This window comes from Necator americanus, chromosome X (genome assembly GCF_031761385.1).
Source record: "Necator americanus strain Aroian chromosome X, whole genome shotgun sequence".
In the NCBI taxonomy this organism is placed as follows: Eukaryota; Metazoa; Nematoda; class Chromadorea; order Rhabditida; family Ancylostomatidae; genus Necator; species Necator americanus.
Window position 1 is genome coordinate 22,157,665 of NC_087376.1, and position 26,011 is coordinate 22,183,675.

Here is a 26,011-nt window from a genome sequence, read left to right on the forward strand (position 1 = left end):
ACGGTTATGAATTGGAGTGAACGCGGTGGTACATCCCGAGCGGACAGATTAACCCCAGACATATCCTTTTTATCCTTTTGTTTAATACTCGATACTTTCAACATTGGAGGTTTCAAACAGTGCATATAACTTACATATACACTATCTCTATAAATATTACCCAGTAAGAATGTCTTGGTTATTTCTTTTGAAGAATTTTTTTTTTCAGCCGAGGTGGGTGATCCTTTCTTACTCTGGAAACAACAGATGGACAAATGGCAGAACGAATACATTACTGACTGGCAGTATCATTTTGAACAGTATAAGAAATATCAAACATATCGTCACTCAGACGATTCCTGTGGAGCTCCGTAAACCTCTCCATTTATTTCGTCCAGAATTGATAGCTTCTTGCCGTTCCCACCACTGCTTATAGACAGCCAAAAATAACATTCTTGAAATTCTCTTAAATGACCTGCAACTTCAGTGAATTTCTACCCTATTTTTGACAACTGCATAATACTCCGGTTTTTGGGAAATATGCGAGGTCGCAGTGTATTTTACGGCTCTTACGAGATAAAAGCAGATCGCATTTTAGAGGAATTTGCAGATGATCTGCTCTTATCATTCGCGCACCTTTTCATGGTGGAAGCGTCGGAACATGCTAGGATTTCCTTTCTCTCTTTTTTCCTTTGAGGATGGTCGACTAATTCGATGCTACAAAATTTCAACTCTTGAAGAACGCTATCTGAAAGTCGACATGTAGCTTTCAACGTTTAATAATTTGACATCTACTAGATTTGAATGATGCATTCCACACGGGCGAAATCTTGCCTTGATTCTGACAAGAATAATAAATTAGTAGTGCCCCTTCGACTATGAAGGAAACAGTTTTAAGTAGAAACGTCATTTTCTCAAAGTTTTTCTATATTGGCTCAAAAGACGCTCGTGAAGAAGATTGTGTACCTCCTTAGTCACTGATTGTACCCATTATTCTGCAGTCTTGTAGTCGTTCACCTTTGTTTGTATATAAAAGTTTTGAATTGTTTTTCTTATCATGTACACAAGTTTGTACAACAATTGCACAAAAACATAACCTTCTATCATCTTAGAGCCAGCAATCAGTCTTTTACTATCAGGGAAGAATGTGAAAGAAATTCATAATTGTAGCTGAAGCCATTGATCAGTATTGTCATAGCAACACGTCGTAGTAGGATAAGTAATGATTGTCTCTGTAGAACATTTGATAAATTTCCAGCAATAGTTGCACAACACTGAAGAGCTGAAACGCCGTTTGTCATCGCACTCATCAAAGGAATTTGAAAGAATCAGACCTCCTCAAAAGTGCTGGTCGGAATATTAAACTTGAAGAGATCTGAATTATAAGAAAGAATACGTTGTTTTTGGAGGATGTGAGAGAACACGATTGATTTAACCACCGCCATACATACATACATACATACATACATACATACATACATACATACATACATACATACATACATACATACATACATACATACATACATACATACATACATACATACATACATACATACATACATACATACATACATACATACATACATACATACATACATACATACATACATACATACATACATACATACATACATACATACATACATACATACATACATACATACATACATACATACATACATACATACATACATACATACATACATACATACATACATACATACATACATACATACATACATACATACATACATACATACATACATACATACATACATACATACATACATACATACATACATACATACATACATACATACATACATACATACATACATACATACATACATACATACATACATACATACATACATACATACATACATACATACATACATACATACATACATACATACATACATACATACATACATACATACATACATACATACATACATACATACATACATACATACATACATACATACATACATACATACATACATACATACATACATACATACATACATACATACATACATACATACATACATACATACATACATACATACATACATACATACATACATACATACATACATACATACATACATACATACATACATACATACATACATACATACATACATACATACATACATACATACATACATACATACATACATACATACATACATACATACATACATACATACATACATACATACATACATACATACATACATACATACATACATACATACATACATACATACATACATACATACATACATACATACATACATACATACATACATACATACATACATACATACATACATACATACATACATACATACATACATACATACATACATACATACATACATACATACATACATACATACATACATACATACATACATACATACATACATACATACATACATACATACATACATACATACATACATACATACATACATACATACATACATACATACATACATACATACATACATACATACATACATACATACATACATACATACATACATACATACATACATACATACATACATACATACATACATACATACATACATACACTGGCAAGTCGAGCATCTATCAACTTTTGGCAACTGTATCGCCTCTTCGTTGCAGTTGGTTGTGCCAACATGTAGTCGTGTGTATGGAGCCGTTCGTTTTGGCCGGGAGTGTAGCTGAAATTTGACGGAATACTTAGCACTAACTACACAGCTAAAACTGTTCAATGTTGGAGTTTAGTGTTAGCCAATAAACCTAGCAATGAACCAACACCTTCGTTCTTGTTTGTCTCGGATGGGAATTTTGGAGTGACAGAAGCACACGGTGTTAAAGGGACTTCGGTAATGACAGTAACACTAGTTACTGTGTCGGACGGCTGTGGTGGAACCGAAATGGAGAGTGGCTGTTGATGTCGGGTTGGTGTCTGGTAGGAATATAGCCGATTATTTGGCTGAGACGATGATGTGTGGGATACAGCAACCCGGATGGGTTTGTAGAAAACAGGAAGATGGTTGCAGTTATAGGCGAATTCCGCATTGAGTCTCGCATAGGCGACAACATTTACGAAAACTCGTGAATCTAACGACTCTGATGCGATGAGTTGCGATAACATCCGCTTGTATAAAATATACTTTTGCGAAACATTTGCTGCTCATATACTCGGTAGTGAAGTTGTAGCAGCAGCATCGTGGCCCATCGTTGAAAACGGTTGACACTGTTAACTAGTATCACTTCTTTCTTTCGAGAACAGAGTTAATTGGGTTGTGATCTGTCTTCAGCAAGAAATGAAGCTCGTGGATAAAGAAGTAGAATCAGCAAGGATTATGAGGAGCATGAGTCAGGAAGGAAGTAGCAAGGATGAAAGCGGAAGCTTCCTTCTCGACTTGACTGTAGTTGTTTTGAGCATGGGCATGAAGTGGGTTGTATGATACAGAACTTCCTCAGACCAGTTTAAAAAGATGAGACAAGGCTGTTTCGATCTCATAACTCTGCTGTCGCTGAAGCGTCTGCTGCAACGATGACTGATAAGATGAGATCCAAGTGCGTTAAGATTAGGTCCGATCTAACTGCTGCCTTGATGTAGTCGAAAAGAAGAATGGTACTCTGGTCTCCACTCGTAGACGACAATTCTGAGACTGTCCAACGGAGCACGAAGATTCTGCAGATGCTTGGAGAATGTGTAAAATATGGAGAGACTGAATAAGGCGGGTAGCTGGCTGACGCCCGTTGGAGGCGGCGCTTTGTTGATTCCCTCGATTTTTGCAGGATCATAGCGACCTCTATGGAAATTGATTACAAACTCAACGTAGTTGATTTCGGTCTGCAGGAAAGAATGTTTCGACGAAAACGGGGACCGTAGTCTTGAAAACTTTAGAGGATGGCTTTGAGGAGTGTGTTGTGTTCGACGATAGTTCTGCCAATGATGACAGTGTCTCAAGTTAGGCTGCTTCCTATTCAGTTCAGCAATGAGAGCGTCGGTTTGTTGCTGGAAAAAGCTGGTGCAGGTCGGTCTCACAAACGGTGAACGATTAAAGCAATAATCTTCGATGAGTGTTAATCGTCAAGAACAGTCCTGAATCTTCATCCGCACCTATCTGGACTTACCCCTTGGCGAGCTCAATCTGGGAAAAGCGGTGACTTCCATCTAGCTTAAAAAAAGGTGTCGTTAGGTGCTGGAAGCAGTGCTAGTGCTGCTCGAGAACGTGGTTCATCCCAATTGAGGAGTCATCGGAATTGGACGGATCCATTTTTCTTCTGAACGGCGACGAAAATTACGGCTCATTCAGAGTGGTCTACGAATGAGAGTGCGTTAGTAGCCACCACACCGTCCATCTCCTGTGAACTGCAGAAAGGGTGGAATACGGGCGGTTCTTCCGAAAGACATCCCTCGAATCTGGTTTCAATGTCTTGCATTCGATTTCGTCCAGCATCTCAGTAGTAGCGTTGCAAACACTTCAGCAAAATGTTCCTGTAGAAGCAACGTGAGCGATGATCGCAGAATGTTGAACGTCGAGGCGGACACATTACACGTTTGGTTTCCAGTGAGAAGTTGGAAGAAAGGTTGTTGCACTCTCAAGCAGAGTCCTAGCAGCTACGTTGCATCGGCCAGCAATTCCACGAACATTTGTGAGCTTGTCATTGGCGGATTTCAACGTTACAAATGATGGAAGTAACTTCGTGCGACCGACTTCGGTTCAGTCCTTGCAACAGAGCACTCTGTTTTCTTGTCTCATGCTGCTACAGTAATGGCGTTGTTGGAAATTCTGTCTCATCGGGATAGGTTTTTTCTTCTCAGCGAAGTCCTTCCAGAATCGCTTTTTGTGTCCAATTGGCTTGCAATTATTTCACTTCTTAATGGTGAAGTTGCAGCTCTTGGCTCCTCCACAGTGAAAACAGGTTGAAGTGTCGTGTTTGTTTGTTCCCCTGACTGAGTTGATTGACAGAGTATGATCTTGAGGAGTTGGATTCTCGTTGGATTTCAGCGCTGAGGCCTTCTATCGACATCTGTAGGTCATCCTCAATCTTGCGTAGAAGGCGGATGTCGTTTTCTGTGGCGGTTAGTTCACAGATCTGTGCGAAACATCCCATCTGCTCAAGTGTGACGGCGCTGAAATCGGCCGTCTCGTGTAGAAGGTTGACCAGTCCAAAGTAGTCACAGACTGTTTCGCTATTGGGTTGTGTCCTCAAATGAGTGTAGCGCCGGACGAAAATTGACGTGTTGTGTCCGAACAGCCCCTTAAGTAGCTTCACTGAGCCTTCGTGTAAATTTCGGAAATCTTCTTTAGAATGATGTGGTTCTTGAATCAAGCGGAAGCGGTGGCATCGGGCTTCGAAACAATGAGGTGCGCACTCGTGGCCTTGTCGAGGTAACTGAAAAACAACGTCTTCATAGCGGTTTTCCATATATCAACCGTGCAACCATTGTCTAGATCGCAGTTGAACTCTGGAAGTCGTATCCACAAGGCATGAGACCTTTCGGTACGGTGGAGAATATTAGCGGCATCAGGGGTGTTCTTGCTACTCCCTGACCTGCTGATTTAAAATCGACCGGGCATTTCCACATCCACGATTGTTATTTGGTGTATCGTCTTCTTCAATCCTGCCTGTCAGTTGCAATGTATCGTTGATGGAAGCTTTATTTGACAGTGAATGAAAAACAGTCGCTTTATGCAAAATTTCGGGCATCTTCAAGAACATTCAACTAAATCCCGCTCTGGCGGGCTTTGAAATTGAACGACTATGATTCAACAATAACTAAGGAGGCATTCTTTCACTAAATCACAACAATCAGTTAGAGGTGTCAAGCAATACAGTACATCAGGCACCTTGACCTGTACATCGATGTATGTTAAGGATCTTAAACTGTAAGAGTTCACCGTGATACAAATAAACAGAATAAACTCCTTTCGAGACTATCTAATTTTATATCATGCTATATAATAACGGGCTTAGTCTGCCACGTGTGTGTGTGTGTGTGTGTGTGTGTGTGTGTGTGTGTGTGTGTGTGTGTGTGTGTGTGTGTGTGTGTGTGTGTGTGTGTGTGTGTGTGTGTGTGTGTGTGTGTGTGTGTGTGTGTGTGTGTGTGTGTGTGTGTGTGTGTGTGTGTGTGTGTGTGTGTGTGTGTGTGTGTGTGTGTGTGTGTGAAACGAAGTTCCAAAGGAAGGATACGACAGGTCCCACCGGCGCCGAGTTGATGCGGCGGCGCCAGATATCGATAATATGGGGTGCGACGGGTCCAACGGTGTCGAACTGATGTGCCGACGCAAGACAGCTATAAAATGGGATGTGACGGGTCTTCCGGGGTCGGATTGTTGTGCCATGATGCAGTATTACAGCGCAGTAACTTCGTGTGCATGTCGCAAAAGGTAAATGGGACGTTGCAAACGTTTCATACCCGTAGTTGCTGCGCGCGTTGCTTTTCACCTCTATTACTCCTCCGTGCGTCTGCTTCCTTGCATGTTTGCCTCACGTTGGTATTGTGCCTTCCTCAGAAAGTGGAAACACGAATGGAACCGGCTGCTTAAATAGTAGCCAACAGTTTACATGATCTGACGAGGAACGTTATCTTCATCAATACGATGATGTCGTTCACGTCATTTTATTTTAAACATCATTCTTTGGTAATTGTTAGGGAAGACAGGAAGAAAACCCATACTTCAAGAAATGATTTAAAATTGTGCCTATATTATATTGGGATCAAAGGAGTGTTTGAAGCTAAAGTTTGAAGATTCTCAAAATGTATAACTGACGCGTTTAGAAAGAAACTATGAAATTCATAGTAAAATTCAATCATTCATAGTAAAAAAAGAAAGAAGAAAACGTTGTTAGAAGAAATTCTGATTCTACAGAAAATTTCACTTCCATCAATTTTTGATTAATTTTGATTAACTGGTCGCTGAAGGCGAGCGAAGAGAACACCACAAAAAAGTCTGACTTTAGCCAGACATTCAGACTGGTATATATATATATATATATATATATATATATATATATATATATATATATATATATATATATATATATATATATATATACATATATATAATGCCAGTCCTATTATATTGGGATCAAAGGAGTGTATGAAGCTAAAGTTTTATATATATATATATATATATATATATATATATATATATATATATATATATATATATGACTTACTCGAACGGTGAGCGGATGTTCTGACGTCATATATTGAATGAAGTGCCGTTTCTTCAGTCCTTTCATTGTCAATTCCGTCCGGGATTTTCTTTAACGTCTAGGTGGCCTATTTCAGTTTAGGCTTGGAGACAACATAGACAAGGTGAACTGATGGCATCCTTTCATTGTGACAAAGAAAGCGATGGCCATTTTTAGCGACTGCCATAGAGACAAAGTGTTTTCATTTTCCTTGTCATTCGCCGGCACACCATCTCCATATCCAGTTTCGAGTAAAGTTCGTCGATACAGCACACAAATGCCGAAGAGAAGTGCATTTGTATAAGAAGCTTCATCTCCATGCAACTGAGCATCCAAACCACTGCTGAAGGAGCGGCCCATTTCTCCGATCCGTGCAACATGATAGAACGCATAGCAGATAGGTAGATTTGCAGCTTGACAATGTCGGCGACGAAGGTCGACCACAGGCACTTCGTAGAGGAGTTAAATTCAGAACTGCTCGTGGCGTACTTTTGCTGAATATCTATCTCGTAGCCACCGTCGTTTTTCAGCCAAAATAACAATACTCACCCACCAGTTCAACTGATTGCTCGTCTAGGAGGACCACACCTGTCCACACACTTCGCGGCGGAGTCGCAAACCGAAAGATGTAGCTAACATCAATAAAAGGTCGAAGGAATTTTGCAGCCTTGTGCAACACATCACGGTGGGATCCGTCCCCCCAACCCTTTCGCAGCTGACAGGAGTTCAACTCCGAAATCGACAATGTTAGGAGCATCCCACTACATTTTGGTGCTTCAGGGAGTTGTCATCCAAACTCGATACTATTGAACCCGTATCTACCAATTCTGCTGCTGTCAGGAGTTGACATCCAGACTTGCCATTTTGGGACCTTCCTCACCCCGTTTCGCTGCATTTTCAGTTTTTCTTCGGTTGAAATTCTTTAATGCGGAGCCCTAGAGCAATATTTTACATGTTAATCCGATATTTGTCGACGAATCTCAAGAATTCAAGTAGTTTTTGTAGTACTACTGTTGTAGGTCTGTTGTTTATTCTCAGAAATCTATTTCATCAGAGAACAGCAAGGGGAAAATGGCAAGTCATGGAGCCTTTTTTCTTTTCACTTTACTTCACTTTTTACTCTGCGATGATGATCTATTGTGGCTTTGGAGAAGAGCACTTCATATGTAGGTATCACGAAAAAGTTGTGCTAGTGCACATAAATTGTTGATATTAAAACTTATAAGAAGACCTCTTTCTTCATACCAGTTCTTAACTCACTATTTTTAAACTTGTTACTTGTTACTACTGGTACTGCTATCAAAGGCAACGCTACAAGCACTTTGCCTACGTAAGTAATCAAGGTGAACTTTTATATGGAGGACCAATCTCAGAAATATTGTTTCAGGTCAGGTTTGGTATATTTGAGAAGAACAGAACAAATGTCAGAAACCCAAAGCTCTGCTTGTCTTCGTTTCACAACACCAACGTCTTTTTTTTTTGTTGTCGAGCTCGTATATGCTGAATGATTACGTTCTCGTATGCAGAACTGATCAGAGTTTTCTGCGAAGTAGGCAGCATGAAATTAATGAAGATCGCCAGAACAGATGCTACCCGTCATTGAAGTGTAGATGCATTCAAAGTCTTCAAAGCATCCTTAGGTGAAACAACCTAGTCAGACAGTACTTCCTCCAAGTCATCCTTTCCTTCAATCCCCGTCGAATGGACGTTAGCTGAAATTTCGAGGGAGTACCGCGCTTTTCCTGAAATCCAGGATCATAGCGACCTCTATGGAAATTGATTACAAACTCAACGTAGTTGATTTCGGTCTGCAGGAAAGAATGTTTCGACGAAAACGGGGACCGTAGTCTTGAAAACTTTAGAGGATGGCTTTGAGGAGTGTGTTGTGTTCGACGATAGTTCTGCCAATGATGACAGTGTCTCAAGTTAGGCTGCTTCCTATTCAGTTCAGCAATGAGAGCGTCGGTTTGTTGCTGGAAAAAGCTGGTGCAGGTCGGTCTCACAAACGGTGAACGATTAAAGCAATAATCTTCGATGAGTGTTAATCGTCAAGAACAGTCCTGAATCTTCATCCGCACCTATCTGGACTTACCCCTTGGCGAGCTCAATCTGGGAAAAGTGGTGACTTCCATCTAGCTTAAAAAAAGTTGTCGTTAGGTGCTGGAAGCAGTGCTAGTGCTGCTCGAGAACGTGGTTCATCCCAATTGAGGAGTCATCGGAATTGGACGGATCCATTTTTCTTCTGAACGGCGACGAAAATTACGGCTCATTCAGAGTGGTCTACGAATGAGAGTGCGTTAGTAGCCACCACACCGTCCATCTCCTGTGAACTGCAGAAAGGGTGGAATACGGGCGGTTCTTCCGAAAGACATCCCTCGAATCTGGTTTCAATGTCTTGCATTCGATTTCGTCCAGCATCTCAGTAGTAGCGTTGCAAACACTTCAGCAAAATGTTCCTGTAGAAGCAACGTGAGCGATGATCGCAGAATGTTGAACGTCGAGGCGGACACATTACACGTTTGGTTTCCAGTGAGAAGTTGGAAGAAAGGTTGTTGCACTCTCAAGCAGAGTCCTAGCAGCTACGTTGCATCGGCCAGCAATTCCACGAACATTTGTGAGCTTGTCATTGGCGGATTTCAACGTTACAAATGATGGAAGTAACTTCGTGCGACCGACTTCGGTTCAGTCCTTGCAACAGAGCACTCTGTTTTCTTGTCTCATGCTGCTACAGTAATGGCGTTGTTGGAAATTCTGTCTCATCGGGATAGGTTTTTTCTTCTCAGCGAAGTCCTTCCAGAATCGCTTTTTGTGTCCAATTGGCTTGCAATTATTTCACTTCTTAATGGTGAAGTTGCAGCTCTTGGCTCCTCCACAGTGAAAACAGGTTGAAGTGTCGTGTTTGTTTGTTCCCCTGACTGAGTTGATTGACAGAGTATGATCTTGAGGAGTTGGATTCTCGTTGGATTTCAGCGCTGAGGCCTTCTATCGACATCTGTAGGTCATCCTCAATCTTGCGTAGAAGGCGGATGTCGTTTTCTGTGGCGGTTAGTTCACAGATCTGTGCGAAACATCCCATCTGCTCAAGTGTGACGGCGCTGAAATCGGCCGTCTCGTGTAGAAGGTTGACCAGTCCAAAGTAGTCACAGACTGTTTCGCTATTGGGTTGTGTCCTCAAATGAGTGTAGCGCCGGACGAAAATTGACGTGTTGTGTCCGAACAGCCCCTTAAGTAGCTTCACTGAGCCTTCGTGTAAATTTCGGAAATCTTCTTTAGAATGATGTGGTTCTTGAATCAAGCGGAAGCGGTGGCATCGGGCTTCGAAACAATGAGGTGCGCACTCGTGGCCTTGTCGAGGTAACTGAAAAACAACGTCTTCATAGCGGTTTTCCATATATCAACCGTGCAACCATTGTCTAGATCGCAGTTGAACTCTGGAAGTCGTATCCACAAGGCATGAGACCTTTCGGTACGGTGGAGAATATTAGCGGCATCAGGGGTGTTCTTGCTACTCCCTGACCTGCTGATTTAAAATCGACCGGGCATTTCCACATCCACGATTGTTATTTGGTGTATCGTCTTCTTCAATCCTGCCTGTCAGTTGCAATGTATCGTTGATGGAAGCTTTATTTGACAGTGAATGAAAAACAGTCGCTTTATGCAAAATTTCGGGCATCTTCAAGAACATTCAACTAAATCCCGCTCTGGCGGGCTTTGAAATTGAACGACTATGATTCAACAATAACTAAGGAGGCATTCTTTCACTAAATCACAACAATCAGTTAGAGGTGTCAAGCAATACAGTACATCAGGCACCTTGACCTGTACATCGATGTATGTTAAGGATCTTAAACTGTAAGAGTTCACCGTGATACAAATAAACAGAATAAACTCCTTTCGAGACTATCTAATTTTATATCATGCTATATAATAACGGGCTTAGTCTGCCACGTGTGTGTGTGTGTGTGTGTGTGTGTGTGTGTGTGTGTGTGTGTGTGTGTGTGTGTGTGTGTGTGTGTGTGTGTGTGTGTGTGGGGTGTGTGTGTGTGTGTGTGTGTGTGTGTGTGTGTGTGTGTGTGTGTGTGTGTGTGTGTGTGTGTGTGTGTGTGTGTGTGTGTGTGTGTGTGAAACGAAGTTCCAAAGGAAGGATACGACAGGTCCCACCGGCGCCGAGTTGATGCGGCGGCGCCAGATATCGATAATATGGGGTGCGACGGGTCCAACGGTGTCGAACTGATGTGCCGACGCAAGACAGCTATAAAATGGGATGTGACGGGTCTTCCGGGGTCGGATTGTTGTGCCATGATGCAGTATTACAGCGCAGTAACTTCGTGTGCATGTCGCAAAAGGTAAATGGGACGTTGCAAACGTTTCATACCCGTAGTTGCTGCGCGCGTTGCTTTTCACCTCTATTACTCCTCCGTGCGTCTGCTTCCTTGCATGTTTGCCTCACGTTGGTATTGTGCCTTCCTCAGAAAGTGGAAACACGAATGGAACCGGCTGCTTAAATAGTAGCCAACAGTTTACATGATCTGACGAGGAACGTTATCTTCATCAATACGATGATGTCGTTCACGTCATTTTATTTTAAACATCATTCTTTGGTAATTGTTAGGGAAGACAGGAAGAAAACCCATACTTCAAGAAATGATTTAAAATTGTGCCTATATTATATTGGGATCAAAGGAGTGTTTGAAGCTAAAGTTTGAAGATTCTCAAAATGTATAACTGACGCGTTTAGAAAGAAACTATGAAATTCATAGTAAAATTCAATCATTCATAGTAAAAAAAGAAAGAAGAAAACGTTGTTAGAAGAAATTCTGATTCTACAGAAAATTTCACTTCCATCAATTTTTGATTAATTTTGATTAACTGGTCGCTGAAGGCGAGCGAAGAGAACACCACAAAAAAGTCTGACTTTAGCCAGACATTCAGACTGGTATATATATATATATATATATACATATATATATATATATATATATATATATATATATATATATATATTCAATAATCATCCATCATATATATATATATACATATATATAATGCCAGTCCTATTATATTGGGATCAAAGGAGTGTATGAAGCTAAAGTTTATATATATAAAAAATATATATATATATATATATATATATATATATATATATATATATATATATGACTTACTCGAACGGTGAGCGGATGTTCTGACGTCATATATTGAATGAAGTGCCGTTTCTTCAGTCCTTTCATTGTCAATTCCGTCCGGGATTTTCTTTAACGTCTAGGTGGCCTATTTCAGTTTAGGCTTGGAGACAACATAGACAAGGTGAACTGATGGCATCCTTTCATTGTGACAAAGAAAGCGATGGCCATTTTTAGCGACTGCCATAGAGACAAAGTGTTTTCATTTTCCTTGTCATTCGCCGGCACACCATCTCCATATCCAGTTTCGAGTAAAGTTCGTCGATACAGCACACAAATGCCGAAGAGAAGTGCATTTGTATAAGAAGCTTCATCTCCATGCAACTGAGCATCCAAACCACTGCTGAAGGAGCGGCCCATTTCTCCGATCCGTGCAACATGATAGAACGCATAGCAGATAGGTAGATTTGCAGCTTGACAATGTCGGCGACGAAGGTCGACCACAGGCACTTCGTAGAGGAGTTAAATTCAGAACTGCTCGTGGCGTACTTTTGCTGAATATCTATCTCGTAGCCACCGTCGTTTTTCAGCCAAAATAACAATACTCACCCACCAGTTCAACTGATTGCTCGTCTAGGAGGACCACACCTGTCCACACACTTCGCGGCGGAGTCGCAAACCGAAAGATGTAGCTAACATCAATAAAAGGTCGAAGGAATTTTGCAGCCTTGTGCAACACATCACGGTGGGATCCGTCCCCCCAACCCTTTCGCAGCTGACAGGAGTTCAACTCCGAAATCGACAATGTTAGGAGCATCCCACTACATTTTGGTGCTTCAGGGAGTTGTCATCCAAACTCGATACTATTGAACCCGTATCTACCAATTCTGCTGCTGTCAGGAGTTGACATCCAGACTTGCCATTTTGGGACCTTCCTCACCCCGTTTCGCTGCATTTTCAGTTTTTCTTCGGTTGAAATTCTTTAATGCGGAGCCCTAGAGCAATATTTTACATGTTAATCCGATATTTGTCGACGAATCTCAAGAATTCAAGTAGTTTTTGTAGTACTACTGTTGTAGGTCTGTTGTTTATTCTCAGAAATCTATTTCATCAGAGAACAGCAAGGGGAAAATGGCAAGTCATGGAGCCTTTTTTCTTTTCACTTTACTTCACTTTTTACTCTGCGATGATGATCTATTGTGGCTTTGGAGAAGAGCACTTCATATGTAGGTATCACGAAAAAGTTGTGCTAGTGCACATAAATTGTTGATATTAAAACTTATAAGAAGACCTCTTTCTTCATACCAGTTCTTAACTCACTATTTTTAAACTTGTTACTTGTTACTACTGGTACTGCTATCAAAGGCAACGCTACAAGCACTTTGCCTACGTAAGTAATCAAGGTGAACTTTTATATGGAGGACCAATCTCAGAAATATTGTTTCAGGTCAGGTTTGGTATATTTGAGAAGAACAGAACAAATGTCAGAAACCCAAAGCTCTGCTTGTCTTCGTTTCACAACACCAACGTCTTTTTTTTTGTTGTCGAGCTCGTATATGCTGAATGATTACGTTCTCGTATGCAGAACTGATCAGAGTTTTCTGCGAAGTAGGCAGCATGAAATTAATGAAGATCGCCAGAACAGATGCTACCCGTCATTGAAGTGTAGATGCATTCAAAGTCTTCAAAGCATCCTTAGGTGAAACAACCTAGTCAGACAGTACTTCCTCCAAGTCATCCTTTCCTTCAATCCCCGTCGAATGGACGTTAGCTGAAATTTCGAGGGAGTACCGCGCTTTTCCTGAAACGAACGAGCAGTTAGAGGTGTAGCGATTAGAGGTTCCACTTCCTGCACGATCGATAGGAGGTTCGAATCCGCCCTAGTGTTCACCAAGCCTTTCATCCCTCCGGTTGGTACCAGACTTGTCTGGGATGATAAAAACACTGACTTGACACATCTGCTAGCCCCCGCATGACATGGTATAGGCCGGTTACACGTTCGTAAACCTCAAACGATTCTGAACTGAAGTGAACGTGGTAGCGTATCCCAAGCGGATTGATTAACGCCAGAAACTTTATCCCTATCCTTTATCGTTACTAACGTTGAATATGCACACGTACTTACTAGTCATTCACTCTTTATTATCCTTTATTAAATAAAACAAAGAAGCAGCATGATTGGTAAACTCAAATAATGCCAAGGCAGTCGAATTAAGGCAGGCTGATCACAATGCAAACATTCATATAACATAGCGGGCTAACCAAACAAACATGGACTTATGAAATGGATTTTTGAGTTCATAATGAGAACAGATAATTATTGAGTAGGTTATGGCAGTTCTTCCTGGAAAGGTGGTGCTCGCATACATTTTGATGCAAGCAAACTGAATTGAAAGCTGATTGAAATGTGATAGCTTACAAAAATCTAGCTGCGGGAATCCGTTGACTTGATACATACTTGACACCGCGATACTCGAGTGCGTAAACTTCCAGATTTAAGTGTTTGACTCTCAGGAATCTGTAGAAACAAATCATTGCTGAATCCAGCTTCTCATCAAAGTGCCTTGTTTTTATTTAAATATATATATATATATTATACCTTGAACTCCTGATCGTTGTCAATGGTTGTTAGCCAGAAGGAGAACTTATTAGCAAAGTAGTGGCAGGTGCCTCTTGCTCCATTGCATTCTATGAAGGGCGTTGCTCGGAAGTCTTCCAAACAGGACCCAGGTGAGCTAAAGTTTGTGCGTATTCTAGAGGAAAAGAGAAGTTTCAAATAAGAACCGGATAAAAGAACCTGAGAGATTGTCCTCCTCCCTCAGCACCAGCTCCAGTATGCATAGCGAAGGAGTATCCGATCCACAGACTGTTCCAGCCAGCAGGACAGTTTGGAATTTGTATCGTTTGTGAGTGTACAGCAATGACGTTTGCCGGCGCTTCGCATACGGAACACCTTAAAAAAACAAAACAATACATCTTTGCGCTCCTGCGAAAGCATCAATTTACCTAGAGATGTAGCGCTCAATTTCTCCCTCGCTGACAGGCATCATTGGTATTGGTGCGGTGGTGGAGAGCCAATAAGATTTGTCATTTCGTGATGCATAATTACACACGTTGTTGAAGTCGCAGAATAAAAACGGCATTGTTGAAAATCGCTGCAGACATGAACCAGCATGACCTTAAATTGTGCTTTCATCTATTAAACGCACGTCAAGACATTTCGATGTTCAAATGAAGATGCGAAATCTGAACATATGAGCAGTAAAATCGACATACCAAGGTCTTGGTTGTGAGACTTTTCGTTCCCTTCAATGTATAGCAGCGAATAACCATCCCAAAGTTTCGTTTGACCATCAGGACAACGAGGGATCTCGGTAGTTTGAGAATGCTTCACAAGCAGAAAGCCGTCCCTGTACGAAGGCCCAGAAGGGCCGGGTGCTCCTGGAAATCCTGGTTGTCCCGGAGCGCCAGGGGCTCCATCAAGACCAGGAAGTCCTGGAAGCCCTGCCATGCCTTTCTCACCAGGTAAACCTGGTTGACCAGGGAATCCGTCACTTCCACGAGAACCTGGCGTTCCAGGGGGACCGTCTAAACCTGGTGGTCCATCAAGTCCGGGAAGTCCTTTTTCCCCACGTATTCCAGGTACGCCAGGAAGACCTGGCTCTCCTTTCACGCCAGGTACGACAATACTAGAGGGGCCAGGCAAACCAGGAGGCCCTTGAGGCCCATCTGAGCCAGGCTGTCCCTCGCGACCTGGTTGACCAGGGAAACCTGCATCTCCTTTAATTCCAGGTAATCCAGGTTGACCAGGGACTCCAGGTTTGCCAGATTCGCCTTTTTGTCCAGGGAAACCAGGAAGGCCGTTGTCTCCTTAAGATAACTATAGAATCACGAAAATATAACTCACATTGCAGAACTTTGATAATATTAACAATTACCTTTCATGCCCGGAAGACCAGGTATTCCAGGTGAGCCTTGAGGTCCAGGAGCTCCAACTTCTCCTTTGAGTCCAGGAAGACCCGGCAGTCCATCCTTCCCAGGTATGCCAGGATATCCATCGTTTCCACGCTTCCCAGGAACGCCAGTTTTCCCTGGTTCACCTTTCTGTCCTGGGAACCCTGGTAATCCGGGTTCCCCTTTCATTCCTAGTGTTCCAGGGAAGCCTGGTTGACCGGATTCTCCCTTTGGACCTAGCAAGCCAGGAAGACCATCTTTTCCAGGTAGCCCAGGTGGGCCAGTTGGTCCTTGAGGCCCAGGGAATGATTGCCCTGAAAGCAGTTGCATTCGTGCTGCTTGTCAAGTTGAACGCAATGACTATTAACTTCTTTTTTACACACTGGCGAACAGCAACAGCAGCAACATATTTCCTTTTAAGAGTGTAAAATGGAGGAGCAGATAAAAGGTGCATTTACTCGCTAGCTAATAGGGAACGCAGGTATTGACGGCTTCGCGGCAAAACAGTAGAACGGTAACATACTCTAACAGGTAACGGTAACATAAACACTTTTTCAACAACGCACATTTTTACACCTTATGTCGCGCGGAAGCGGCTTACTTTTGACGTTACTGCACAGCACCTGCAAGTGAAAAGAACCCAACATCGTTAATCGAAAGTCTACATGATTGCTGCTTCTTATAATGGAAGCAAATTTGCAAGTTTCTAATTTCAACTCAAAGTTGCATGATTATCTATGCTACGTAATAAAAACTAGCCTGGTGGTCCTGGAAGACCGGGAAGTCCAGCAGCTCCTCTTTCTCCTGGAACGCCATCCGATCCATCATGACCAGGTTCTCCAGGATATCCAGCATCGCCTTTCATCCCGGGAAGACCAGGAAGACCATCTTTTCCGGGAAATCCGGCATTTCCCTTCAAACCAGGAAATCCTGGCGCTCCAGCACTTCCTTTAGGTCCAGGAAGTCCGGGAAGGCCAGGTTGGCCAGAGTGTCCAATGTCTCCTTTGAGACCGGGGATTCCGTCAAGTCCACGTTCACCTGGCAGGCCGGGCAAACCAGGACTTCCCTTGTCACCGCGACTTCCGGGGACGCCTGGGGTTCCTTGTTGGCCGGAAGCGCCTGGTTGCCCTGGAGCTCCAGTAGCTCCAATCTCACCCTTGAGACCAGGCATACCTGGGAACCCATCTTTGCCAGGAACGCCGCTTTGTCCAAGGAAACCCTGAAGTTAGCAAATTATTAAAAAAATTATTAAAAACTATTACTGTTCGAATATCGTTTGAAAGCAATAAAGGTTTTTACTCACCGGTTCACCCTTTAGTCCGGGGAAACCAGGTAAGCCATCCTGTCCTGGAGGTCCAGGAGGTCCCGATCGTCCCATCTTTCCAGGAATCCCCGGCAAACCTTTCTCACCATTAACGCCAGGTTGTCCATACCCGGGTAGTCCAGAATCTCCCTTGGCTCCTGGGATGCCAGACAGCCCAGGTGGACCTTGGGGTCCGCGTAGACCTGGCTGACCGGGAAGTCCTTGCTCTCCTTTTGCTCCATCAGCAGCAGCTAGTCCAGGCACTCCTTTTTCTCCAGGAAGCCCACTGAATCCACGATCTCCCTTCATGCCTGGGAGCCCAGGATACCCATCTTTGCCGGGTGGTCCAGGTAGTCCTGCATTACCTTTCATTCCTGGTAAACCTGGCATACCAGGAAGACCAGCATTTCCTTTCATTCCACGTTGTCCGGATAGCCCAGGTAATCCGGCATCTCCTAAAAACATTTTTTTTCTTGTTTGCTCGTACTTTTCAAATATACTCTAACCTTTGCTTCCAGGGACTCCAGGAATACCATTCATTCCTTTTTGACCTGGATAGCCAGGAGCACCTTCCAATCCAGGTTGACCTGGTGGGCCAGGAAGTCCTGCATCTCCTTTTTGCCCATCCACCCCAGGTAGACCTGGTAGTCCAGCATCGCCCTTCTGTCCAGTCAGACCAGGAATTCCATCCGCTCCAGGTGCTCCTGGTGTACCTTCTTTTCCTTAAATTTAAGTAATATAATCTTCTCATTTCATAAGGTTATCACCTGCCCCCCGACAATAACGGTTCTGCAAGGTTTGAGTTCGTTTACTTTTCTAGAACTGATCCATCAAAATTCTCCAAGCAATTTGAAGCAGCTGAACAACCACAATAAACATTATGCAGAGAGCTATCGAAATGACCTTTTCAGAAACAAGTTAATTTTCATAAGTCAATAGAAGAGGACAGCAGCATCCTAAGCCACACAAACAGTTTATCAAAACATCTGATCGCGTAAGGGCGACAACATCTAATTTCTGTCGGGAAATGATAGCAAAAGGCACTCGCAATAACGTCATATAAGGTAGATTCGCTTCAAAAACAAAAAAACCACCTGGCATGCCAGGAAGTCCAGGTTCTCCTTTTTGTCCGGGATATCCAGGTTGTCCAGGTTGTCCTGCGAACCCTGCATCACCTTTAAGACCAGGTGCTCCAGCGATACCGCGTTGGCCGTCAAGTCCAGGTAGACCAGGTGGACCAGGGGGTCCGGAATCTCCTTTAAGACCCGGGAAACCTGGTGGGCCCGGTGGTCCAGTCATAGAGGCTCCTTGTTCTCCTTTCATTCCAGGTAATCCAGGCAAACCTGGATGACCAGGCTCCCCTTTTGGCCCAGGAATTCCAGGGAGACCGTTAAGACCTGACATGAAGAGACTAATTAGCGTGGTTGCCACTTAAGCTTCTGGCACTAAATGACAACTATTACCACATTAACAGAACTCACCAGCAAGTCCTTTCTCTCCTGGTACGCCAGGTATGCCAGGTTGACCGGGTGGTCCAGGTAAGCCACTCTCTCCTTTGCGTCCATTCACGCCGGGAAGCCCCGGTGACCCTCCATCACCGGGTCTTCCAGGGAAACCGGCTTCACCTTTCAATCCAGGTCTTCCAGGTGCCCCGGGTCTGCCGGGTGTTCCAGCTTTAACAATGCTAGCAGGAGCAATAGGTCCAGGAGGACCTTGTACACCAGGTAACCCGGGAACTCCCGGTGGTCCAGCTTCTCCTTTTTGTCCAGCGAGTCCAGGCAGGCCTGGCTGTCCGTATCCAGGTTCGCCTTTGAAACCGGGGAGTCCGGGCAAGCCGTCTTTCCCAGGTTTACCGGGAAGACCAGGCGATCCTGATTCACCCTAAAACAGCTTATTTCAAAGAAACAAAACATTAATGGTAGTACTGGTACTGAACAGTCTTGTCGCACCTTCTCTCCAGGCATTCCTGGCAAGCCAGGTGGGCCAAGAAGTCCAGGCGTTCCAGGTATTCCGTCACTTCCTGGTAGACCGGGAAAGCCAGGTTCTCCCTTCATTCCAGGATAGCCAGGAGGTCCAGGTCGGAGAACAAGTTGCGTCGGTTCTCCTTTCTGCCCAGGAAGCCCTGGAAGACCGTCGAGCCCAGGTGGTCCAGGAGCACCAGGACGACCAGGAGGACCAGGTAGACCGTCATCACCAGGGTCACCATTGGGACCTGGCATTCCCGGAAGTCCACGGTCTCCCTGCGGACCAGGTTGTCCGGCATACCCAGGATTGCCTTTCTCTCCTTTCATTCCAGGAGCGCAAACTGAACATGTTCCCCCACGTTCTCCTTTTTGACCAGGAACACCTGGCAGACCAGGCACTCCATCTCGTCCATCATATCCCTTTGGACCAACGGGTCCACGAAGACCAGGTGGTCCAGGTAAACCATTCAAGGAATCTCCAGGAGGACCTGTAACAAACATATTTAAGACTTCAAGCGCATAGTGTGGAGTGTAGCACTTACCTCTCACACCTGGAGCGCCCTGTTCTCCTTTCCTGCCTGGTGCGCCATCAAAGCCAGGTCTCCCATCCTTTCCTGGCAAGCCAGGAAAGCTTTGCCCAGGTATTCCTCGAGCGCCAGGCTCTCCTTTGGGTCCAGGAGCTCCGGTCATCCCAGGTGGACCGGTAACACCAGGAGCACCAGGTATACCGCTCTCTCCTTTGTCACCTTTAGGACCTGGAAGACCTTCGAGACCAGGCAAGCCAGGAGCTCCTGGACCGCCGGGCTGCCCAAGAGGACCGGCAGGACCCGGTGTACCGGGGAATCCATCGCTTCCTGGTGGTCCAGGATTTCCGGGACGTCCAGGTAATCCTGGTGGACCTGGAGGGCCATCGGTAAACGAACCTCCCTGGAAAGCTGGTCTCGTACGAGAAAAAACAAAGGTTCTGCAGTTCAACTCACTCCAGGAGGTCCAGGAGGACCCATGTTTCCCTTCGGTCCATCTCTTCCAGGGTATCCTGCCTCACCCTTTTGACCTGGCATGCCAGGAAATCCTGGAACTCCGTCGAGACCACGATCTCCTTTGAATCCTGGAGGCCCAGGATTACCAGGTCGTCCTTCTTTGCCCTAAAAGAAGAGTTTACATTTCAGTTCCCCCTTACCCTCCCCCAAAATAAAAAACTATTAGAAGCAACACTACGTATATGTTGTTCCTATGAAATGCACGCTAAGCAACCCACCCTTGGCCCTGCAGGTCCCGACAAGCCTTTTTCTCCTTTCATTCCAGGAAGTCCGGGTTGACCAGGTAGCCCGGGATTTCCTGGATAACCTCTTGGACCAGCTTCTCCCGGTTCACCCTAAACAACTGTAAATAGCCGTACGTCACAACAAGTTATAACATGCCAACTGAAGCTCGCCACGCTAACAAAAGCTATCAAACCATTACCAGAACACTGATTCAAAATAAGTTCAATCATGTGCAATAGCATCTCCGTTAAATAGTGTCGGATTCGTTAATCATAGATGTTGGAAATCGATAAACTATCAAGTAGGCCACAAATGAAAAGAGCAAAAGCGGGACATGCGAAAAGTTGAAGCGACTGGGAAGCAAAATTAGTTAGGCTCATGTTAGTTTATGCGGCTCTTGCCTTCTCTCCCTTCTCTCCTACATCTCCCTTAGGACCGACTATCGTTCCCTTCGCCATAGTGGACGCAATAGGACCAGGAGGTCCCCGTGGCCCTTGAGCTCCCACGTCTCCCTAAAAAGAATAGCATAAATACCTTGAATCCTTTTTCTCCTTGGTTTCCACGCGGACCTACAATCGAGCCACTTCCTGTGAACTCGCGAGGCCCAGGAGGGCCGGGCGGTCCCTGGTGTCCTATATCACCCTAGAAACAGAGTGAGTTTAAGGAGGATAAACCAGTCGCGTACTTTGGCGCATCATATAGTTGAATGCAACAATTCACCAAAAATTCAAAGTGTCACATAGGAGTACTTTTTGATACAGATTTGAAAAACAAAAACTTTCAGGAATACGGAAAAATAAAGCGTCATTCGATATGAATGATATCTTTGATTATAAATGTAATAAGTATAAATAATATATATATGTAATATATATATATATATATATATATATACATTACATATATATATGTAATATATATATACATTACATATATATATATATATATATATATATATATATATATATATATATATATATATACATATATATATATACATTACATATAAACCTTTCCATGCTGCATTTTGTAAATAACTTAGGTTCTTCCTCTCTTCTTTTTTTCCGTAGTCTTCCACTTTTTCGTTAGGCGACTTCTGAGCTTGTTCATAGTTCCCGACATTATTTTTCGATGGCATTTAGTGAATCCTTTCTTCGAAGAAAAACAAGAAATATTGCGAGAGATTGACTCAGCACACATCTTGTTTTGCAACAATTATCCAATGTGGGGAAAATCTTACAGGGTCTCCTTTTGGTCCGATGCTCCCAATTCCAGGGTTGCCTGGAACCCCAACTTCTCCAGGAGGTCCTCGCGGGCCCTACAAAACAAAATCTGTCAAAACAAAAGCAAGCTCTAAACGAAAATTCTCAATTTTCCATGAAACTTACGACAGGTCCAACGTCTCCTCTATCTCCTTTCTCTCCAGGATATCCATCTCGTCCAGGAGGCCCAGGAAGACCTGGCATACCTGCCATGCCACTATCTCCCTGAAATCACCAATAATAAAATCCGACAACTATCTGAGGGAAAAAAAAACCGAAGAACCTTTTCTCCTGGTAAACCAGCATAACCAAAGGCAGGCTCTCCTTTCACTCCGTCCAATCCTGGAGCTCCTGGGAATCCTGGCATACCCGGTGGTCCAGGTCGTCCAGGAATTCCCGGTGCTCCGTCTGTTCCATTGCATCCATCCCAGCCGGGAGCACCAGGTGGACCTGGCTCTCCTGGTCGTCCATTCGCGCCATCATTACCTGGGAATCCGGGTACTCCTATAGGTCCACGATCCCCCTTCGGACCTTGTGGTCCAGGTGGTCCCTGCGCTCCTTTTTGTCCCTTTGGCCCTGCCAATCCTTCAGGACCTGGAAAACCGCGAATGCCTTGCGCACCAGGAGGTCCCTGCGGTCCTGGAGCTCCCTAAAGAGGAAAACATTGTACATACACCAACCAGGCACGAACTGAATCTTTGCATATTCGAATGGCTCGACCCCGGAAAGGCCATTGAAAGGCCTTGAATTGGCTAGAACATGTGCTAAAAGCTGCTACTTGGTGGCATTAAAAAAATGAAAATTAAAGACCTAGCAATAGTAGATGTATTCGTGTTGCAGACCTAGCTCGTGTAACAAATTATCAGAAAAATGCTACTCGTTAGAGTACACTTCAGTTGAAAAAGTATACCACTGATACATCTATTCATTATTGCTTCGATGTTGACTGTAATAATGCAGAAGTGTGTATAGCAGAGAGGAAGAGGAAATGATGCTGAGGTGCAATCTGTTTTCGTACGTCTCTCTGGACTTTCCCTAGAATTCCTACGGCCGGCAGCCGCTTGCGATGTAACACAGATCGTTGTATTGATTCATTAAACTCAATCCATCTACACAACGTCAGCTTCACTCGAGGAGGAGGAAGAGGCTACCTAAGGGAGAATCTGGACATCACACCATACCGCAGTACGAACACAGAGCCTCCTCCTCCTCTTAGGAAAATGATGAAAATGTTGTTGTAAACTGCCCTAGTAAACAAGCTCACCTATGGAAACAACCAGATACAAAGAAGCACAGAAAACTGTTCTGAGCGCACCATTGTCAAATTTACTTCAATTTTCATATGGGTGCAATAAAACTACAATTCAGTGAAATTCGGTTTAGATCAGATTGTAGCCTTACCATGGACCCTTTCTCTCCTACGCAGAAACATCCTCGATTTGAACAATCCCTGCAGGTTGTTTGCTGGAACAACACAACAATGATGCTTGCATGCAAATTGAACGTCATTTGAAAACCAAAAAAGAAGAATGTAACTTGACATCTCTGAAAGATTATAGTCCCACATTTTGAAGAAAATTTTGAGTAAATCAATCCCTAGATCTACTGAACTCTAGTCGCGAAAAATCATTCAAAGGAAGACTGCACTTATTTGATAAGTAAAGCGCAAGCTCAACAGCACACCACTAAAGTGAGCGCATTATGTAGATAGGAACAAGAGCAACGACCCAGTTTGCAGGTAACGACTGGATAGAGGCGCATCGTTATTGAACAAGATATTCCAACGCTTAAAAGGCTCCTAGAGGATCACTGTAACCATTAGGCTCAAAACTAACAGAGGATTCAGCGGAAATAGACAGTCGTTTGGTATTTTGAGAAAACAAGAAAACCAAGCAAGCGAGTATTTTTTCTCGGTACTCTCGGTTAATTTTTTTCTTTAAGAAAAATCGCGACCAACAGATCCTCAAACGTTGTGACTCACAGAATATACGTCGATCGCAAGAAACGTGGTTGCCGCCAGCAGCAGAAGAGGCCTGCAACATTGAGCACGAACTACTGGTGACTAGCAAGCATTAACGTCTAGTCAATTTCTTGATTGCAAGTTTAGAAATAGTTGCATTATTAATGAGGTACATAATTTGCCCCTGAAAAGCGTTTGACCCACTGCTTGGAATATTGCTGTACTTTGAGTACGATAGACAAAACCTCTGAATGAAAGCTCACGTTGTAGAAAGTAATTTGAAATAAGCATAGGAAACAAAGCGAACTGGAACGAAAACACTCTTACCATAATGGCACTCTCTGCCTCATGGTTTGTAGCCACGGTAAGGGCGTCTGCTAGCAAGAGTAGAGAATGCCAGCAGCTTTCTATAGGAGGGCGGAGTGGGACGAGCTCCGCCAGACATCAATGAAAATAGCGCTCAAATACAGGAGATTTTAAACTCATTCGCAATGAAGCAGCCAGACAGCACGGCCTAAGAGTATGCGCAGACATAATGTCGATCAAACCCACATTGTGTAAAGTAACAGGTAGCCAGCGAAGTCCAGAAGGATCGCAAGAGGTCAATCACCATTATGTCCAGTTGCCACGTTGAAGAACGACTAAAACCTCATGAAAATAGAACACTTCCACCGAGCTAGCTGCTGTCCTGCCCAAACAAAGCCTACTCTAGTTGAGCACGCTATTCAATTGAATGTTGGGAAGATGTGTAGCTTAGAAGAACTTTTCAAAACAGCAAGCCCCTACACTTATTTCTGCTGCTACAGCTATAAACATAACAGATTCTCCCTAATAAAAAGTTAGAAGGTCAACGTTTCCCTCAAAATTCACATGTATCATACATTTTTGCAAAGGACGGCCATATGGCCGACATATCTAACCACCTTAGTCACCTCTCAGCGCGCAGTGTAGGATACAAATATAACGGCAGCGTTCCTCATAACATTTTTGATGACAAACCTTGCATTCAAACTCACTATTCAGAAGCAAAAAAAAACTGTAACTTCTGCAAGATTTGTTCGCTATAGATGTAAAGCAGTAAACAAACAAACAGTGTACAGTAAACGTAAAGTTAGAATACAGTGAGTGAATAGATAATAATCACAATTTCTAACGTCTCTTGCTTCTTCAGTGTGTTGTTGAGAATCCGGAACAACTCAGTGTATGCGATAATTGCTACATTTTCCGCTGCTTACAGCCTCGGTCACACGTAAATACAAGGAAACATTTTCCGTTAGAGAATTTTTTGCTAAGATAATGGCAAAATGATACATTTTTTGTGTCATTTGCAAAGTATCTAGGCCATTTGAATTCCTCAAACCAACAAAGTTGTACTCAACGAACAGCAGAATAATTAAAACGTTTCCAAGAGTCAGCATTGAGACTTCTAGCAACACAGTTCTGACCACATTCAGTTCACACATATAGTCCACTACTTTATTTTTCAGCAAAACTCAATCCATCCCATCTGCTCTGTGTTTCTTCGGTAGTCAATGCAAATCCTAAGTCGCCGAAAGTGGATGAGTTATCACTGCTGCCTACGATCACCTATGTCAATATTTATTTCACAATGTTTCAGTTACTTCATATTTCAATTCACTCATTCGTTCGCACTAGCATGTAGAACAATCTTACATTATGCAGAGATTTTTAAAAGACCATAAATTGTTTCGAACGCATTATTAGTTCATGCTCAGTGAAATTTTCACATATCATTTTTTGTATCGTAGTTCGTTGGGCTCTTTTGTCTATTTTCTTCCTTTTGTCTCTCTATTTCCACGCATAGTTCATTATGCTCTTTTGTTAGCATGCGTTTTTTCCGTTACTTTCCTCACTTCATAGATCTCGTTCAAATCATTTTTTCACATATAACTGCTATTACCAGGTCTTCGCAGTATAACATTACGGCCGAAATAGTGTGCTACGGTAAGGCAT

The 26,011-nt window shown here is 43.3% G+C and overlaps 7 protein-coding genes across 11 annotated transcripts in view; 1 reads left to right on the forward strand and 6 right to left on the reverse strand.

Annotated features, from left to right (window-relative positions):
• Window positions 1–354, forward strand: part of RB195_024756 (uncharacterized protein) — a gene marked incomplete at both ends in the record, with an annotated part of 29,643 nt that extends 29,289 nt beyond the window's left edge. For all 3 annotated transcript variants that reach the window (XM_064212643.1, XM_064212644.1, XM_064212642.1), the window contains one exon: window positions 209–354. In XM_064212643.1, the coding sequence (XP_064068522.1) occupies window positions 209–354 (146 nt within the window). The remainder of the gene's footprint in view (window positions 1–208) is intronic.
• Window positions 355–2,752: 2,398 nt separating this feature from the next.
• On the reverse strand, window positions 2,753–3,142 carry RB195_024757 (uncharacterized protein; the record flags this gene model as incomplete). Its single annotated transcript, XM_064212645.1, has 1 exon — window positions 2,753–3,142. The coding sequence occupies one exon, from the start codon at window positions 3,140–3,142 to the stop codon at window positions 2,753–2,755; it is 390 nt and encodes a 129-aa protein (XP_064068526.1).
• Window positions 3,143–4,881: 1,739 nt separating this feature from the next.
• On the reverse strand, window positions 4,882–5,433 carry RB195_024758 (uncharacterized protein; the record flags this gene model as incomplete). The annotated part of the gene is made up of 1 exon (XM_064212646.1): window positions 4,882–5,433. One exon carries the CDS (start codon window positions 5,431–5,433, stop codon window positions 4,882–4,884), a length of 552 nt encoding a protein of 183 aa, XP_064068527.1.
• A 1,866-nt stretch (window positions 5,434–7,299) lies between these two features.
• On the reverse strand, window positions 7,300–7,566 carry RB195_024759 (uncharacterized protein; the record flags this gene model as incomplete). Its single annotated transcript, XM_064212647.1, has 1 exon — window positions 7,300–7,566. One exon carries the CDS (start codon window positions 7,564–7,566, stop codon window positions 7,300–7,302), a length of 267 nt encoding a protein of 88 aa, XP_064068528.1.
• A 2,479-nt stretch (window positions 7,567–10,045) lies between these two features.
• On the reverse strand, window positions 10,046–10,597 carry RB195_024760 (uncharacterized protein; the record flags this gene model as incomplete). Its single annotated transcript, XM_064212648.1, has 1 exon — window positions 10,046–10,597. One exon carries the CDS (start codon window positions 10,595–10,597, stop codon window positions 10,046–10,048), a length of 552 nt encoding a protein of 183 aa, XP_064068529.1.
• A 1,885-nt stretch (window positions 10,598–12,482) lies between these two features.
• Window positions 12,483–12,749, reverse strand: RB195_024761 (uncharacterized protein; the record flags this gene model as incomplete). The annotated part of the gene is made up of 1 exon (XM_064212649.1): window positions 12,483–12,749. The coding sequence occupies one exon, from the start codon at window positions 12,747–12,749 to the stop codon at window positions 12,483–12,485; it is 267 nt and encodes an 88-aa protein (XP_064068530.1).
• Window positions 12,750–14,658: 1,909 nt separating this feature from the next.
• RB195_024762 (uncharacterized protein) lies at window positions 14,659–24,387 on the reverse strand (the record flags this gene model as incomplete). Of its 3 annotated transcripts, XM_064212652.1 has the most annotated exons (25): window positions 14,659–14,673; window positions 14,749–14,754; window positions 14,788–14,847; window positions 14,929–15,064; window positions 15,127–15,282; window positions 15,336–15,507; window positions 15,606–16,199; window positions 16,268–16,597; window positions 17,043–17,502; window positions 17,587–18,041; window positions 18,093–18,308; window positions 18,681–18,983; window positions 19,068–19,467; window positions 19,536–20,038; window positions 20,093–20,477; window positions 20,531–20,695; window positions 20,809–20,925; window positions 21,217–21,327; window positions 21,389–21,457; window positions 22,056–22,133; window positions 22,204–22,302; window positions 22,361–22,726; window positions 23,479–23,541; window positions 24,059–24,110; window positions 24,365–24,387. In XM_064212652.1, 25 exons carry the CDS (start codon window positions 24,385–24,387, stop codon window positions 14,659–14,661), a joined length of 5,334 nt encoding a protein of 1,777 aa, XP_064068532.1. The 3 variants fall into 3 exon arrangements, with proteins under 3 accessions (XP_064068532.1, XP_064068531.1, XP_064068533.1); XM_064212651.1 differs by lacking the exon at window positions 21,389–21,457; XM_064212650.1 differs by lacking the exons at window positions 14,659–14,673; window positions 14,749–14,754; window positions 21,217–21,327 and having other exon boundaries at window positions 14,755–14,847; window positions 21,350–21,457.
• Window positions 24,388–26,011: the final 1,624 nt, after the last annotated feature.